General features: G+C 30.7%; 1 protein-coding gene across 1 annotated transcript; it reads left to right on the top strand.

Annotated features, from left to right (window-relative positions):
- The first annotated feature begins 12,779 nt into the window (after positions 1-12,779).
- LOC131647352 (UDP-glycosyltransferase 83A1) lies at positions 12,780-14,657 on the top strand. The gene is made up of 2 exons (XM_058917253.1): positions 12,780-13,233; positions 13,668-14,657. Exons 1-2 carry the CDS (start codon positions 12,780-12,782, stop codon positions 14,546-14,548), a joined length of 1,335 nt encoding a protein of 444 aa, XP_058773236.1. The 3' UTR covers positions 14,549-14,657.
- Positions 14,658-16,218: the final 1,561 nt, after the last annotated feature.

Below are 16,218 nucleotides of genomic sequence, written 5' to 3'. Positions count from 1 at the left end.
TGCGACAAAGAGATTTCTTTTTCTAATTAAAAAAATAAATTAATCTATTAAAAATGATTTTATGTTGAAAATGAAAGGATTATTAGATAATTTTTTTTACCAATAACATCACATATTAAAATACATCAATAATCATGTTTTTGCAAAATATTAAGTAAATAATTAGGTTTTAAGAAGGACAAAGTGCACGTCAGTTTAGATGGCGCATGCCCTTAATTTTAAAGAGAATGCATCATTTCATTTGGTGCATGCATTGCATGTTTATGAGGAGACATCATCTCAGTTAGCGCATGCATGCATGCATGTATTAGGAGGATGTGTCAATCAATTTGGTGCATGCATTGCATGCTTATGAGGAGGCGTCATCTCAACTGGCGCATGCATGCATTAGGAGGATGCTTCATCTCAACTGGCGCGTGTGTGTATCAGACTTTTCTATAAATAATTCTCCTTTCCTCCACCATTCTTCACACATCTACTCTCTTTCTCTCGAAAAAATTCTTCATGGCATCTGGCTATCAAATCCTCGATGAAAATGAAATTTTGGAAAATCCACTTGCTAGACCATCTTAAGAGGTCCTTGATCCGTTGGTTAGACTGGGATATCCAAGATGACAAAGTCATTAGAAGCATTCTGAGACAAAGAATGACCACCTCACTTGCGACTGAAAAACCTCAACGTTGGTGGGAGGATGTCAAAAATGACACCGACGTTATGGTGATGATGCATGGAACAAATGAAATTGTGTTAACTGTTGTAATTTCTTAAATATGGTGATGTGTTAAGTAGTTTCTTATAAATAATTTATTTTTAAAGTTATCATTCTTAAAATATTTTTTTTTTGTGCAGTTCATTTGGAGACCATATATGAGATTAGACCATCAACCCAACCCAGACGATGCAGCGATTTGGACTGCAAAAACTGCGAGCATTTGGTTCAATATCGTGGAGATATACCACAGTGACCAGGTTTAAATGCAGTTCCGCATGCATCAAGAAATCACAGTTAACCTAATGTGTTTGTCACTATGGCATCTCCTTAGAGTCGACACCCAATGGGCTTATGCCAATTGGAATGAATATGCTCCAGAATGGTGCCGCATGTGGAAATGACGTGAACATTATGTCCTACAGTTTCCTATCACACCCGAGAACCATATAGTGTGACACACAGCTGAATATATGAGTTGGTACATATTGCTTACTATGCCTTAAATGTTTGTGTATGACTCGAGGTATTTGATCTACCCACGCACTCAAGCTACTTCGTCATCGAATACACAACAACATTACCAACAAACTTACACTTTCAACAACAAACCCAACACACTTCAACTACTCAACCAACACAGCGACGACATCGATCCACAAGCAGCCAACCACACCACCATGACCAATACCAAGACCAATAAATGCCACATACTCAAACTCATAACCAATAATATATATCATACAGCCAAAAATCCCATGTGGGTCCATTCACTAGACACCTTAGGCCCCACATATGCGAACATGCAGAATATTCCCCAACCAACTCAACTTACACGCAACCATCCCGTCACCGTAGCATCCAACACACCCAACACTCATATGGCTATCAAACTCCACAAGATCAATTTTCTTTTTACCTCATTTATTCAAACGATCAGTGCTATCGACCACCATCGATCCCATACCCCCATATACACGACCCAACTTTGAGAACATGGGTAATCGATTTTTCGAAAGCGGATCTTATGGATATGCTGACCTGACGGATTTCATGGACTCATATTGCATTGACTTTGTGGGACCCTCGACCCAACCATAATAGGAAATTCATAAAGGACAAGTTACCGGGAGAGGATGGGGACGGGAAAATTAGGTCTTGCTGTAATTTAAATTTTCACTATGTAATTGTTTATTTAAATAAATATTATTAATTTTTTAGTTTTATTTTTAAATGTTTTTTATTATTTAAAAAATTGCAAATACACTCACGCGCCAGTTGAGTTGGCGCATCCTCGTCATGCATGCATTCATGCATGCGCCATTTGACTTGGCTTGCATGCGCTAGTTCATTTGGCCCATCCTCTTTAAAATTAGTGCATGCGCCATCTCAAATGGCATGCACGTTTTTGTCATTCTTGAAACCTGGTTATTTGTGTAATATTTTATAAAACACGATTATTGATGTATTTTTATTTTAATATGTGGTTATTGGTAAAAATAAGTTGGATTGTTATGCATAACTTTTTTTTTAAATATCATATCTAATTGATGAAGTGAAAAATAAAAATTATAATAGATTAAATTACACTTTTCATCTTTCCATTATGTTACTCATTAAATCAATTCTTTTATTTTATTTTTAAAAAGTTTCAGTTTTTTATCGTATCTACTATCTAGCCATTAATAAAATATATCAGCATTCTACCAAATATGTCATTCCCTCTTTCAAAAATTACAAAGCAAAAAGGTCAATCTTGTCTCTTCATAATCAACCAAATATTTCAACCTTTCCCTCAAATCTCTTTTCACCACCTGTATTGTCCAATGGTTAAAACATTGTCTCACACATACATGCATTTTCTTTTTTCCTTCTCTCACGTTTGTACTTCACTTCCCTCCCAACAACTTTATTCTCTCTCCATTTTCACTATCTTCTTCAAGCTTCTGCTTCAAAATACGTTTTCATCAATGTGAGGTAATACCTCTCAACCATTGTTTATTCTTCCATCACTTTATGATCTTATTTCTTCTTCTTCTAAAACAATGCATTTATTCCATCATGTCTGAGTCTTATATGTTCTTCCATTATTTCAGTTTTCTTTGGTTCTACATTGCATTTTATCAACCAAGCTTTGTTCTTTTCTATATCTTTTATTTCCCTACCCTTCATTTTTTATCTCTAAAGTTTCTATTTTCAATGATGTGTGTTTTCATTTCTTTCTTTTGAACATGGTGCCTAAATGAAAGCCAACATTATTTGTTCATATTTCGGATTGAAGCTTTTTTATTTTGTTGCTTGATTTTAACAGGGTGGATAAATATATTTTTGGTGTTTTTTTCGTGTTTTGTTTTTATAGGTTTGATGTTTTATGCTTTCGACAATTGGATGGAACAAATTTGTCCATTCTATAAAAGTTCATGTGAACATATTTGTATCTTTCACACAAGCTTCTTTGTGTTTTGCTATTTTACTACTCTGATACAAGCTTCCTTATGTTATGATTTTTTATTACTTTGATACAAGGTGATTCTTTATTGGTTTTTTCCTGAGTTTGGATGTTTATCATTGTGTTATAAGGTGGGAATCTGATTTTAGATGTTCATCATGCCTCTTTTTCCCGATTTGAAGCTTTCTCTATGTTTCTTTCTATTCAAACTTCATGTATTTTGATTTTGCTCTCTATAATATTTCTCATTTACATTTCATTTATTTGATGCATATACTTTGACAGTTTATGGTTTATTGGTAGGGATGTAAATGGATATCCATAGGGACAGATAGTATGATATCCGTGTCCACTCCGTTGGATAAATATGATTCCATATCCGCCTCATATCCGTGCAGATATCCGTTAAACGGGTAATCCACGGGTTTTAAGGTATCCGCGGATATTTACAGATATCCATGGATAACACTATTTTTTTAAAATTATGTTTTGAAAAAAATATTTTCAATTTCTTTTAAAGACACAAGACGTTATTATCACATAACATTCATACAAATATCTCTTATTTTAACAACAAAATTTCATCAAATTAATTTTCTTCATTTTCACCAAAGCATAATATCTCTTACATTTCATTTTTAACAAAAAAAAAGAAAGAATGATATTGTGATTTTGAGTTATGATTGAAGAGCGGACAACAGAGGAGCAGAAAGGATGACATTGGTTGGATGGAAAAAAAGCCGTACTGGTTGGTAGGACAATGGAATTGTTGAAGTGAGGTATTGAGTATAGAAGAAGCTTAAATAAGAAATGACCAATAAGATTTATAAAGAATATAAAGGTTTTCTTCAAAGAAAACATAAAAAAATGAGGAGACAAATTTTTAGCATTTTAGAAGATGGAAAGATAAAGTATAATAAAATAATAATATTTAAGTAAATTTTTATAATTTATTAATGGATACGGATATCCGCGGGCATGGATAACATTAAACCATATCCATTAATAATCGGATATTTAAATATCCATTTGTTTTATCCGTGGATATCTATAAAACCATTTGCCCTGTACACGGTACACGTGACAGACTTTATCCGCAGGTATCTGCGGGTATGAATATTTTTGTCATCCCTATTTATTGGTTTTTCAATGTCGAGTTTGTTGGTTTGTTGTCTACCTCTATGTTTCTTTGTCTCATATTTTTCTATTTCATTTACTTTTCTAATCTTCTGTTTTGCCTTTATATATTTCTTTAACCGCTTATGCATTCATGGTTGCTTGAGATTCATTTGAATGGTTGCTTGAGATTCATTTGAATTCATGTTTCATTTAGGTTGATCTTAAAGGATGAGTCGTAAGTCTTCATTCTCTGTGAAACTTCTTCTGTTGATTGCCTTCAAGGTCATTTAGTTTTCTAATGCAACAGTTGACTTGGTATATGTAAGTATCATTATGTTTTGCTTGTGTTGATAACTCATGTTTTGTTTGTGCTAATACTCTATTTTACATTAATGAATGACAATTCTATTTTTTGATTAAAGATTTTAATAATAAAATTTATTTAAGAACGAAGCTATATATGAAAGTTTTATATAGCAATTTTTTTGTTGTTTAATTGATTAATGCCTTCAAGATAATTCAATAAACAAAGTGTGTCAAAATGATCCAATCCTGATATTGAAAGAAAAAAATATGTATCTAGATAATAAGAAATTGCTTTGCTGTAAAAATGATCCAGATAGATAATAGGAAATTTCTTTCTTGTAGAAATGGTCTCAATAGATAATAGGAAAATGCTTTGTTGTAAAAATGGTGTAAACTGGTCTCAATAAATAGCATTAAAGTGTCATCTTACAAATGCAAATAACGTTAGATATTGTCAAGAACTAATTTTAATTTGTAACAGTGTTAGACATTGTAAAGAAGAGAGATTATGGAAGGTTTACTTAAACGCCAAACTTATATGAAGAAATATGACTCTTGGCCATGTTTTAGCACAAAAATAGGGTGTTCCTAAAAACTCCATCAGAACTATTTTCTATTAAATTCTAATATCTCTATATTTGATATTAATCCATAATTTACTCACTTTGAGATTCTAATATCTCTATATTTGACCACATCATGTATCATACCCCTCACTATTTAAATTTGTACTTTACTTACACTGATTAGGTATTGAAGTGTTCACTGTTGGATGAAAGATTGTTTCATAATTCCTCTCTCAGAACAAGTTAAGGGACTTTTATTTAGATCTTAACTTGCAGGTGCAGCTAGAACTAAATCAAAAGTAAATTTATCATTTAAATTCACAAAACAAAGATTAAGTAGTATGCTCAATTAGTAAATAGTCCAATGATAATTGAAGTGTGTAATTGGATGACTTTATCTAAATCTTTCTCTGATATCAACATCAACATCATTATAAAGTGTATTGTAAAAATTGAGAGTGCATAATAGGCGGTATGTAGAAGATATTGAAATATACATAAAGTTGGTCTGACAAATGAGTAAATGATGGTCAGAAGAAAATACAATAGCATTGACACAATCTTTTGAAAAAAAGTACAGATTTTGAATACCACAGTCCTAGGTATCAGCCACTATTATCATATGGATAAGTAAAACACTAATACGTGTGTAATCCAAACAACTTTATACTTTGAACCTAGGTATCAACTAACAGTTTTTTTAATCATTGAACCTTATATAGCATGTATGTATTTATTCTAGAACTAATACGCTGCTTTTGATGCCCTGTGATGTGTATTTCAATCTATTTTGAGGATAGAAATTATTTCACTCTCTTTCAAAAGAGTACTTTTGAGCAAAGTAGATCTAATATATTATGGTGTTATTTTTCTCCAGATTTAACAAGATCATTTGATTTGAACAGAAAGGATTTGGACTCACTTGCTAATTTTATATTTGATAATATGTATATACATTAAGTGGTAAGCTATTGGATAAATTAATGTCTTCAACATTTACTTATTTTGTAAAGTAGGAATAGTTCTATTTTTTTATCTACTACAAATGTTATATGATTTGACTATCGTTTCTTGTCCTACTTTTAGAATAAAATTCACGTGTATTTGATAAAAAGAATGATGCAGAGATGTCACTTATGCTAGAGGAAAACCTGAAAATACAGCTGCCAAGACTCTGAATACAGAGTTTGGGTATTCATATATGCAATTTGTTACAGCTATTTATTATAATGATACTCATTTATTGTGAAAGATTTGTTGTTAATGGTATAAACCCAAGTTAAATGAACAAATTCAGATGGAGTATTGTGAAAAGATTTATTGGTTGCTAATTGTTATAGTTTCTTTTTGTATTGCTAGCCGTTCTAATATTTGTAATAATTACCATTCAATCTAAATAGATCTCAATAATAGATGCATGGTTTTAATTGGATCTGACGATATGCTACCACAATACCTTAAATATTTTTAAACTTTTCAAATATAAAAATAAATCATTTTGGAATTTATTTACCATAGAAATTTATCATAGACATACAATTCTATTTTTTTAAACCAACGGTTCTTAGCTGCAATTATAAAATAAAATTATATTTTAAAGTGTTGTTGAATTATTTTGGACTATCAATCATTTGTATTTTTCTCTAATGTTAAAAATTTGATTGAAATAATACGGGATACAATCAGTTAGACTCAACCAAGAAATCATATATAAATATTATTTATAATGTACGTTTGAAAATATTATCAAAAGTATCAAATAACATTTTAAAATTTATAGCGGGACACGACGAATTAAATTCAAGAAAAAAACATTGATAAATATTGCTTTTAATGTGCATTTGAATACAAATTCACCGTACAAAATTATTTTAATTAACAATTGTCTTTATTTGAGAAACTGAATTCTTATTTTCAAATGTCAATTTTTTTTTCTCACAGGGCATTATCAATAAAATACCTATTTTATTTTAATTAGCAATTGTCTTTATTTGAGACACAAAATTTTTATTTTCGAATGTCAAAATTTCTATTTTTATTACTGGGCACTACCAACGCAATACCTATTTTATTTTAATTAACAATTATATATATATATATATATATATATATATATATATATATATATATATATATATATATATATATATATATTCATTGCTACATAAGATCATTATTTAGTCTTCTTATGATTTTTACAATATATATCTCAAAATCATATTACATCTTGTTCATTATAACTTTGCACTTGTCTTTAATGTTACCGGACACAACAAGTTAGATCCAAACAACAAAACATGTATAAATGTTAATTTGCACTTGATAAAGTGACACTAGACACAATCAATTAGATCTAGACAAAAAGACATACATAAATTGACCATTTCAATGATGAAATATTTTAAATATTAATATGTATTACAATCTTTTCATTGTAATATGATTGAAAAACGGATTCATTATTACTCTCAAAATAATTTGTTATTTAGTAGGTGTTGAGTTATCATTAATTTGCACTTGTCGTTAATGTTAAAAATGTGAATGAAATACTTTATGAAGTATCATACGACACAACCAATTAGATTCTAAGCAGCTAAACATACATAAACATAACTCTCAATTTACAATACAATTTTACACCACTAAATAATTTTTACCTGTGCAGACGTATGAGTATATTACTAGTTTTTTATTAAAAAAAAACGTTGGTGTAAAAAGTTTCTTTCAATATGTCTCAATTAATAGGTAATGTGGAATATGCATGTTAGATAATTCTATAAGATATGTCATTTTTATTTTTACAATATTTATTAAATTAAAATAAATTAAATTAAAAATTAAATAAATTTAAAAAGTAAAATTAAAAATTCCTAAATCAGAAATAAGAATGGCGAAGGAAATAAGAACAAAATTAAACCCTAAATTATCAATTATTAGTTGGTCTAATGGCGCTGGATTTGGCTGGGAGGACCACTGTTCGATCCCCACAACTGTGATTGGGAGGGGGCTGTAACCACTTAATGCCAGAACTGACCACCAAACCGGACTATACTGGTGGTGAAAAGCCAAAAAAAAGTTAAACCCTAAGTTTTGAATTTCCAAATCAATGAATAGTCTTTCATTTGAGACCAATCTTTCATATAGAATTGCGTTCTAGTTTGGAATCATTTTCAATAATCATGTTCTAGTTTGCAGTTGCCATGTTGATGTCTCGAAATGGTGAAATTCTGAAAAGTGGTTAATTCTCGTATGCTCATAGTGCTTCGTCGTCTTGGACAATGAGAATCCTAAATTTTATTCAATGTACGTCATTTTATACACTAAATTTTATTTGGTAAAAAAAATCATCTTCTTGTCATATATGGTGTCCATGCTTGCCTTAGCTTAGGTTATTTATTTATGGAAAATGATGTGACGACCATGTTTTGGGTGGTCCATACTTTGCATTATAATAGGTTATTCGTGAGAAATTTTGTGGAGATCATGTTATGGAAAATGTTATGGAGATCGTAGTTGAAAATGTTAGTGGTGCAGGGAGGAGATACGAAATGAAACATACAATTAAGGAATCAACGGAGGAATTAGGAGGTGGTTGTATGAATATGGGATGATTCTCACATTATTGATCCAACAATTTTTTCTCATGTAATCAAATTATGCATGCCACCGTGAGTCAAAGATGTCGGCTGATGAGTTAGAACCTCACGACGTATGCCTAACTTGAGGCCAAAGATTAAACAACACAGTAAGTCCATCGGAGAAAGTCCCACTAGGCGGTTGGCGAGAGCCTCAAATTTAACCAAATGAACAACGACAATGGTGAATTGGGGGAGTTTGAAAAGGTTATTATGGGGATCGCCATACAGTGTTGAAGAAAAACAAGTTTCAAGAGCTTGAAGGAATTGAATCCATGATACAATTTGACTATTCGGCTACATCCACTGGTATCAAGATAATGTTGGGTCTTCAAGGTAGAATGATACAATGGTAATGTGCTCTTCCTCTAGAGTCTCGTGATAGGTGAAAAATGGAAGATCTTAAAGATCCATCTATGTGTCGGTGTACCATCAAAACGTGGAACGTAAAATTTCAAGCAACAATGTTAGATGGTGATGAAAGAAGGAGTCTGTGAGACGGCGAGAATCTATTTCTAGGGGTCCATGCGTAGAAAAGATCCTCTAAACATAAGGAGGAGGAAGCGATTTTCTAGAAAAGTTCATCAAAACGGTTAGAGGAAGAGGGGTTACGAGCCACGGTGGGGGTGAACTCTCAATAAAATAACTAAATATTAAATGATGATTCTTAGAGTTTGAGAACTGAGTACCTCTTAAAGAATATATAATGAAGAAATTGAGTTGGTAATTTCATTTATGATCTCTTTCAAGAAAATACTATCGCTTATATAAAGGATATAATATAATACTACATAACAAACTAAGTGGCGCATCACAAGGGATTATTCTATGATGGCACACCTTCCTAACAACTTGCATATAGTGAAAGACTACCTTTTATAATCATCAACTAGTATCACATGTATATCATATAATCCTTGAGAAGTGGTTTGATGATACATTTGGGTTTAGTGTTAATTGGTTCATCCTCCTCGATCTTATTAGGCCTAACATTAGAGGATTCCTTTCTAATAATTAAGGGGGTTCTATGTAACAATTGTACTCATACTTAACAACAAATGAGATCCTTTATATTACAACTTATTAGGCCTAAATGACCAAACAAATGGCCATTAGATTAATAAGTATAGGTTATAAAAGAAAGGGGTTGCTCCTTGCACTCTTAATTGTGAAGAGCCTTCCTTATGAAACTAGAAAATTTCTTTGGCGTAGTCCAGAAGTCAACTTCGAACGCCCCTAATACACATTAAAATACTTTATAAGTGAGCCACCCCCATTTTATCAAAAAACAGTTCGAATTCAAATCCCCAAATTGATGGAAGGGTGAGTCTGGAAGTTAACTTTCAAACTAACCCTTTGACACATTTTGAACTTATGATAATGTGTTTATTTCATAACTCAGTGGAGAATTTGGGTGTTAAGTTTCTGACTAACCCTCAGGACATTAAGTTTTACTTATGGGCAGTAAGTTTGTTATAAATTGGACATATTTTAATAAATCTTATATTTTAAGCTATTTATACAAAGTATACATAATTGTTAAAGTAGTGATGTCTGAGGAGCCTCCTAAAACAACATTAGGAACAACAACAAATTCAGCAGGTTGAACTTTTGGGGCGTCAACAGGAAACACATGCCTCCAAGAAGATGATATCTGAGACACGTGAATCTGGGAAGATGGTGTTTTTGCATTAAATGAAGTGGCACCAACGATTGGATGCGAAAGTCTAATTTTTTTCCCCTCGAAACGGAAGCATGATGAACCACTCAACCATTTTTCATTTTTTCTTGATTGTCAAACATTTTACCCTTAATAAACTAGAAAAATCATATTATAATCAAAGAAATCAAATCCAAAAACATAAAAGACAAAATCAAACAAATTATACATATTAAAAAAAATTTAGAAGTTTACTAGATAAAACAAAAAATAAATATATAATTTGTTTTAGCCTAAGTTGTAATTTAGATGCATCTGGATATGAAATTCCAAATTTTATAACATTATTTATTTGGATGTTGTATTTTTTGAATTGAAACAATGTAATTTGTATCTTAGCACCTCAACCACCGATCCCATCCCGAATATAGTTAGAACTAGGGGTGTTCAAAAATATGGTTAACTGAATTGTATACTAGAACTGAATTGCATTGCACTATTAAAAAACTGAACCACTTAAATGGTTAATGAACTGAACCATTTAATTTAAACAATTCAAATTCAGTTTAAAATCGGTTCTAAACCAGTTTCGTTTTATAAACTGGTTCGAAAATATTTTTTTTCCTAAAACCAAAAATAATAATTTAGCACACAAAAAATATTTTTATAAAATATTTATTTTCATAAAAATTAAAAAAATCAAAAAATAATTTTTTCCTGAAAAATATATTCACTATATGTAGTATTTTTATGATTCAATAAATTATTTTTATTTAAAACTTCATATCCATTTAAATATTTAAAAAAAATAGTTTTTCAAAAATATAAAAAATTGAGTTTTTAAAAAAAAAAATTGAATTTTTCAAAAATACAAAAAATTGAATTTTTTAATAACCATTAAATTGATTTAGATGATTGTAACTTATTTTACTTTTTTTTTTGTAACAATTAATTTTTAACTTTATTAACTTGACTTTTGAGTTCTATTTTTTTGACCAAATACATTTTCTCTCACCTCTTTAACATATTTTCTCTCTTCCATAACCATTAACAACATCTTTTTTTGTGTAAATACCGAATGCATCTCAATGTTTTATATTCATTCATGGTTTAAAGATAAATAACAAAACAAAAAACTGAACCAAATTTTTACAATTCTATATTATTTTATTTAGAAAAAATATTCTAAAAACATAATTTAGTGAAGCTACACAATTATTTTATCTTCTAACAGTCCTCGTTTCGTATTTAGTATGGTGTCCAAGAATAATTTGATTCTTTCAATTTTTTAAAAAAATTACTGTACTCGAGGTTGTGAAAGCACCTGGCAAATAAAATTTGTTCTTATTAAAATATCATTAAAATATTGAGGCAAGTGCGTGGAAGAAGATCATTTAAATTGTTTATGCGAAACTATTAAAATAATTTTAAATCTTTCACATGAGATTGAATTGCAAAAAATTGAGACAGGACTATTCCATTAACTTAGTGAACCTGGTAATTTTTAGTGAGACAAAAAAAATAGAAACAACAAAAATCTAATTCTAAAAATTGAAGCTTTTTATCTTTCGTTTTTTTTAACATGTACCTTTTTATTTTTGCATTGAATATATATATATAAAATAAATTTAACTTTTAATTATAAACTGGTTTAAAACCAGTTTATAAGTAGAAATCGATTGTAAACCAGTTTATAAATACAATCTGGTTCAAAACCAATTTAAAACTGAATTGGAACTGCTTTAACGGTTAATTGATTTTTTATTAAAGTGGTTTTCAAAAACTGAACTGAACCACTAATTTGGTTCAGTTCAGTGCAGTTCTTAAACCATGAACACCCCTAGTTAGAACCCCTCGCATATTTTTTATTACTAATTTATAACAAAATTATCTAAACACAAATAGACGACGACACTAATAATTCAATTTTCATTTGTAAAACAAAAAAATTCATTAACATTAAAAAATAAATCATGTTCCTTATCTTTTTGTTATTTTATGAGATGTCATAATATTCTGCAAATTAGCAGCTACTTAATCTTGTATCATTCAGAATAAACAATACTTCTTTAATAAACTCACCAAAATGTAATAAATATTAAATAAAAGTACAAAATATGTGCTTTTTTGCAATGGACAAAGGGTTCAGTTCAAATTTGCTCACATTTCTTCGTTTGTCATTCAGCTGTAACAGAAAAGGATGCTGTAGAGTTGATATATATATATATATATATATATATATATATATATATATATATATATATATATATATATATATATATATATATATATATGTTTGAATTTGCATGCAAGGGATGAATATTGGGATTTAGGATGGAAAAAGCACATGTTATGGTTGTACCTTATCCAGTACAAGGGCATGCAATTCCTCTAATGGAGTTATCTCTCTATTTAGTCAAAAATGGTATTAAAGTAACTTTTGTGAACACCAAACAAAATCATGATAGGATCAAGAATTTATTTCCATGTGGAAATGATTTATTATTATCTGAAATTAATCTAGTATGGATTTCTGATGGATTAGAATCCGCGGAGTCAGTGTTGAATGTTATGCCAAAGAAAGTTGAGGAGTTAATAGAATGCATTCATGGATCAGAAAATGAAAAGATTACATGTGTTCTTGCTGATCAGAGTATTGGTTGGGCTCTTGAAATTGCTGAAAAGAAGGGAATTGCTTGTGCTGCTTTTTGTCCTGCTTCTGCAGCACAGTTGGTTTTGGGGTTGAGTATTCAGAAATTGATTGATGATGGAGTCATTGACAAAGATGGTGAGTTCATAGTTTTTGATTCTTAGTAGTTTCTTTGCAAATTCATTTTATTTTATTTTCCTTTCATATATCGAAATACAATCTTATTTCTGTTTACAACGTGTCAGCTTAGTGGTAAGAGTCCGAGTTTATAGCTCTGAGAGTTTTGTTTAGCGGTGAAGATTTGAGATATAGGAGTGTGCTCTTTTAAAGATTTGAGATTCAAATCGTCGATGTGCTAATAATTCATGTGTTGAGTCAGTCTATATAGATTAGTCTGACTTCAATTGAGTATCCAGCTAGTTGACACCTTCACGGTGAGATTGGTCCTCCAGACTAAGATTAGTACAGATAACGGATATAAAATTATTTTTCACATGACTCATGACATAGATACATGACCAAAATAATTATTACTAATTTGGTTATCATGTTTTAACATTTAAATTATGTAGGAACTCCATTGGAGAAGCAAGTGATTCAGCTATCACCAACAATGCCTTGTGTAAGTACAGAAAACCTTGTTTGGCTTAATGTTGGAAACAAAACAACTCAGAAGCATATTTTTCAACTTATGATGAAAAACATAAACTCTATGCATATAACTAAATGGCTTATTTGCAATTCATCTCATGAGCTTGAGCCTGCTGCATTTTCACTAGCTCCGAAAATCATTCCAATAGGACCGATTTTTTCAAACAATCAATACTCCATAGGAAATTTCCGGCCACAAGATCAAACTTGTTTGAAATGGCTAGATGAACAATCGCCAAATTCAGTAATCTACATTGCATTTGGAAGCTTCACAACTTTTAGTTCAATTCAATTTCAAGAACTATGTTTCGGTCTTGAACGGTCCAATAGGCCTTTCTTGTGGGTTGTGCAGATGGATAAAACAGAACCGAAGAAGAATGTTTATCCGAAAGGATTTGAAGAAAGGATAGGTAAAAGAGGTAGAATGGTTGGTTGGTCCCCGCAAAAGAAAATTTTGAGTCATTCTTCGGTTGCTTGCTTTATAAGTCATTGTGGTTGGAACTCGACATTAGAGAGTGTTGGAAATGGGATTCCAATGTTGTGTTGGCCTTATTTTGCTGATCAATTTTTGAATAGGGGCTATGTTTGTGATGTTTGGAAAGTGGGAATGGAGCTTGAAAAGGATGAAAGTGGTGTTATTAGACAAGATGAGATTGTAAGGAAAATAGAACAAGTTTTGAATGATGAAGACTTGAAAGGAAGGGCTAAAGAACTCAAGGAGAAGGTGAAGATTAGTATCGGAGAAGATGGTGTGTCGAATTATAATCTTCTTAGTTTCATCAAATGGATAAAAAATATATAGTTTTACAACTTGTTAATTATGTATTGCTCACACTTTAAATAGAAAGCTTGTTTAGGTATCTGATACGTTTCGATACACAGTGTTACACATGACAACATTTTTAATTACTTCTGGGTTTTAAAATTGTTATCGGTGTCTATGTATTTGCATTGTGTCTAATATTTGTGTTTGAGCTAGTTGATTAAGCATATTTCACATTATGCATACAATTACTCTCTCCAAGTTACAAATACAAATAGTACTTTTTCTCAATGTTTTTATCTATTCTTGTTAGAATTTCAGTTACTACATATATACTTTAGTAGTTGACTCTAACTCTGTTTGCTTTCACTTATTAATGTATATTCATTTGTAGATGTCTTAGAGTGATCAAGGATATAATGAAATCATATCCTTATTTTTAAGACATTTTCCCCAAAGCTACTTATTGCAGTACTATTTATGGGTTTCACTTTATGTTAAGAGATAGTGAACACACCAGACACTGATGTGTATTATGGAACCCGTTGACTAGTGGCAGTATATGCATTATTGCCATTAAAGAAAAATGAAAAAGGAAGGAAAATAATAGAAAAAAAATTAATTCCATTAAAATCACTTGAAATTGCATACAGTATGAGCTTAGTGTTATTTATAGATCCAATAAATTTGTTAGAGAAAAACGTCGTAACTAACCACCAACTAGCCCATATTTCTATAACTTACAGAAAAATGCATGTTAATCCACTCTAACAGCCCCTCAAACTAGAATGTATAATTAATATTCCTAGTTTGTGAACCAGCAATATCTCTCTCAAAAAAAAAATTGTAATATTTTGAATCTAACTCTATTTTCAACGGGGTAGTTTTATGGTTCGACTAGGATGTGCATATTGTAGTTAAAGTTTGTTGGAGCATGCACTAGTCAAAGTTGTTTATATATTTTATTATGCAGTAGCTATGCATGTTTTATATGAGTTTTACCATCATACATGACATACATATGCTAGTAGTCTATAAATAGGCTGCTCTCTCTGGTTATTGAGAGAGGTTGGTTATTATTCACCTGTAATCATTTAAACCTAATTGAGAAAGTGAATAGAAAATAACCGTCTAACAAACTATGTTTCTCTCTATTCTTTTTCTTCGTAAACTAAACGGATTTTTGAGCTTGATCAAGAAATTCTCTCTTTCTCACAATGTTACTTAGTTCTTGATAGCAATTTCTCAACAAACTGATGCGGTGAGCGTCAAGAGGCAAGGATTGTATACCCTTGAGGCTGAGGTTGTGAGTGGTTCAACGGATTTTGCATCCATAAAGCCTGTGTCAAAGACGGAGCTATGGCATATGAGATTGGACCATGTAAAAAATCATTACATGCATTTTCATCAGCTTTTTAGTTTGAACCGGTACAAGGAAAGTTCTAAATGTCTTGCAAACTCTTCAAGAGATAATCTAATTGGTGGCTTATATACTTTAATAGTGATAAATCCACCAAAATAATTGATGTTGAAGTAGAACATCCTCATCAAAGATAGAAACGTATCTTTTGGGATGTTGCAGATGAAACTTCTTAGCATTGCTTCATCGAAGAGCTTAAAAAAAATCACAATCTTCAATAACCTTTCCTTCCAAGTGGTAAGAATGAAAATCCTTTTTTATTGCATAATCTCTATTGAACCGATACTTT

The sequence above is a fragment of the Vicia villosa genome, linkage group LG2 (genome assembly GCF_029867415.1).
Source record: "Vicia villosa cultivar HV-30 ecotype Madison, WI linkage group LG2, Vvil1.0, whole genome shotgun sequence".
Lineage (NCBI taxonomy): Eukaryota > Viridiplantae > Streptophyta > Magnoliopsida > Fabales > Fabaceae > Vicia > Vicia villosa.
The sequence above is the reverse complement of the archived record's forward strand: the minus strand, read 5'-3'. Positions and strand labels throughout refer to the sequence as shown.

Coding starts and splice junctions, on each gene's coding strand:
- LOC131647352 (XM_058917253.1), top strand. CDS start 12,780: ATGGAAAAAGCACATGTTATGGTTGTACCTTATCCAGTACAAGGGCAT. Junction 13,234..13,667: donor TGGAGTCATTGACAAAGATG/GTGAGTTCATAG, acceptor TAAATTATGTAG/GAACTCCATTGGAGAAGCAA.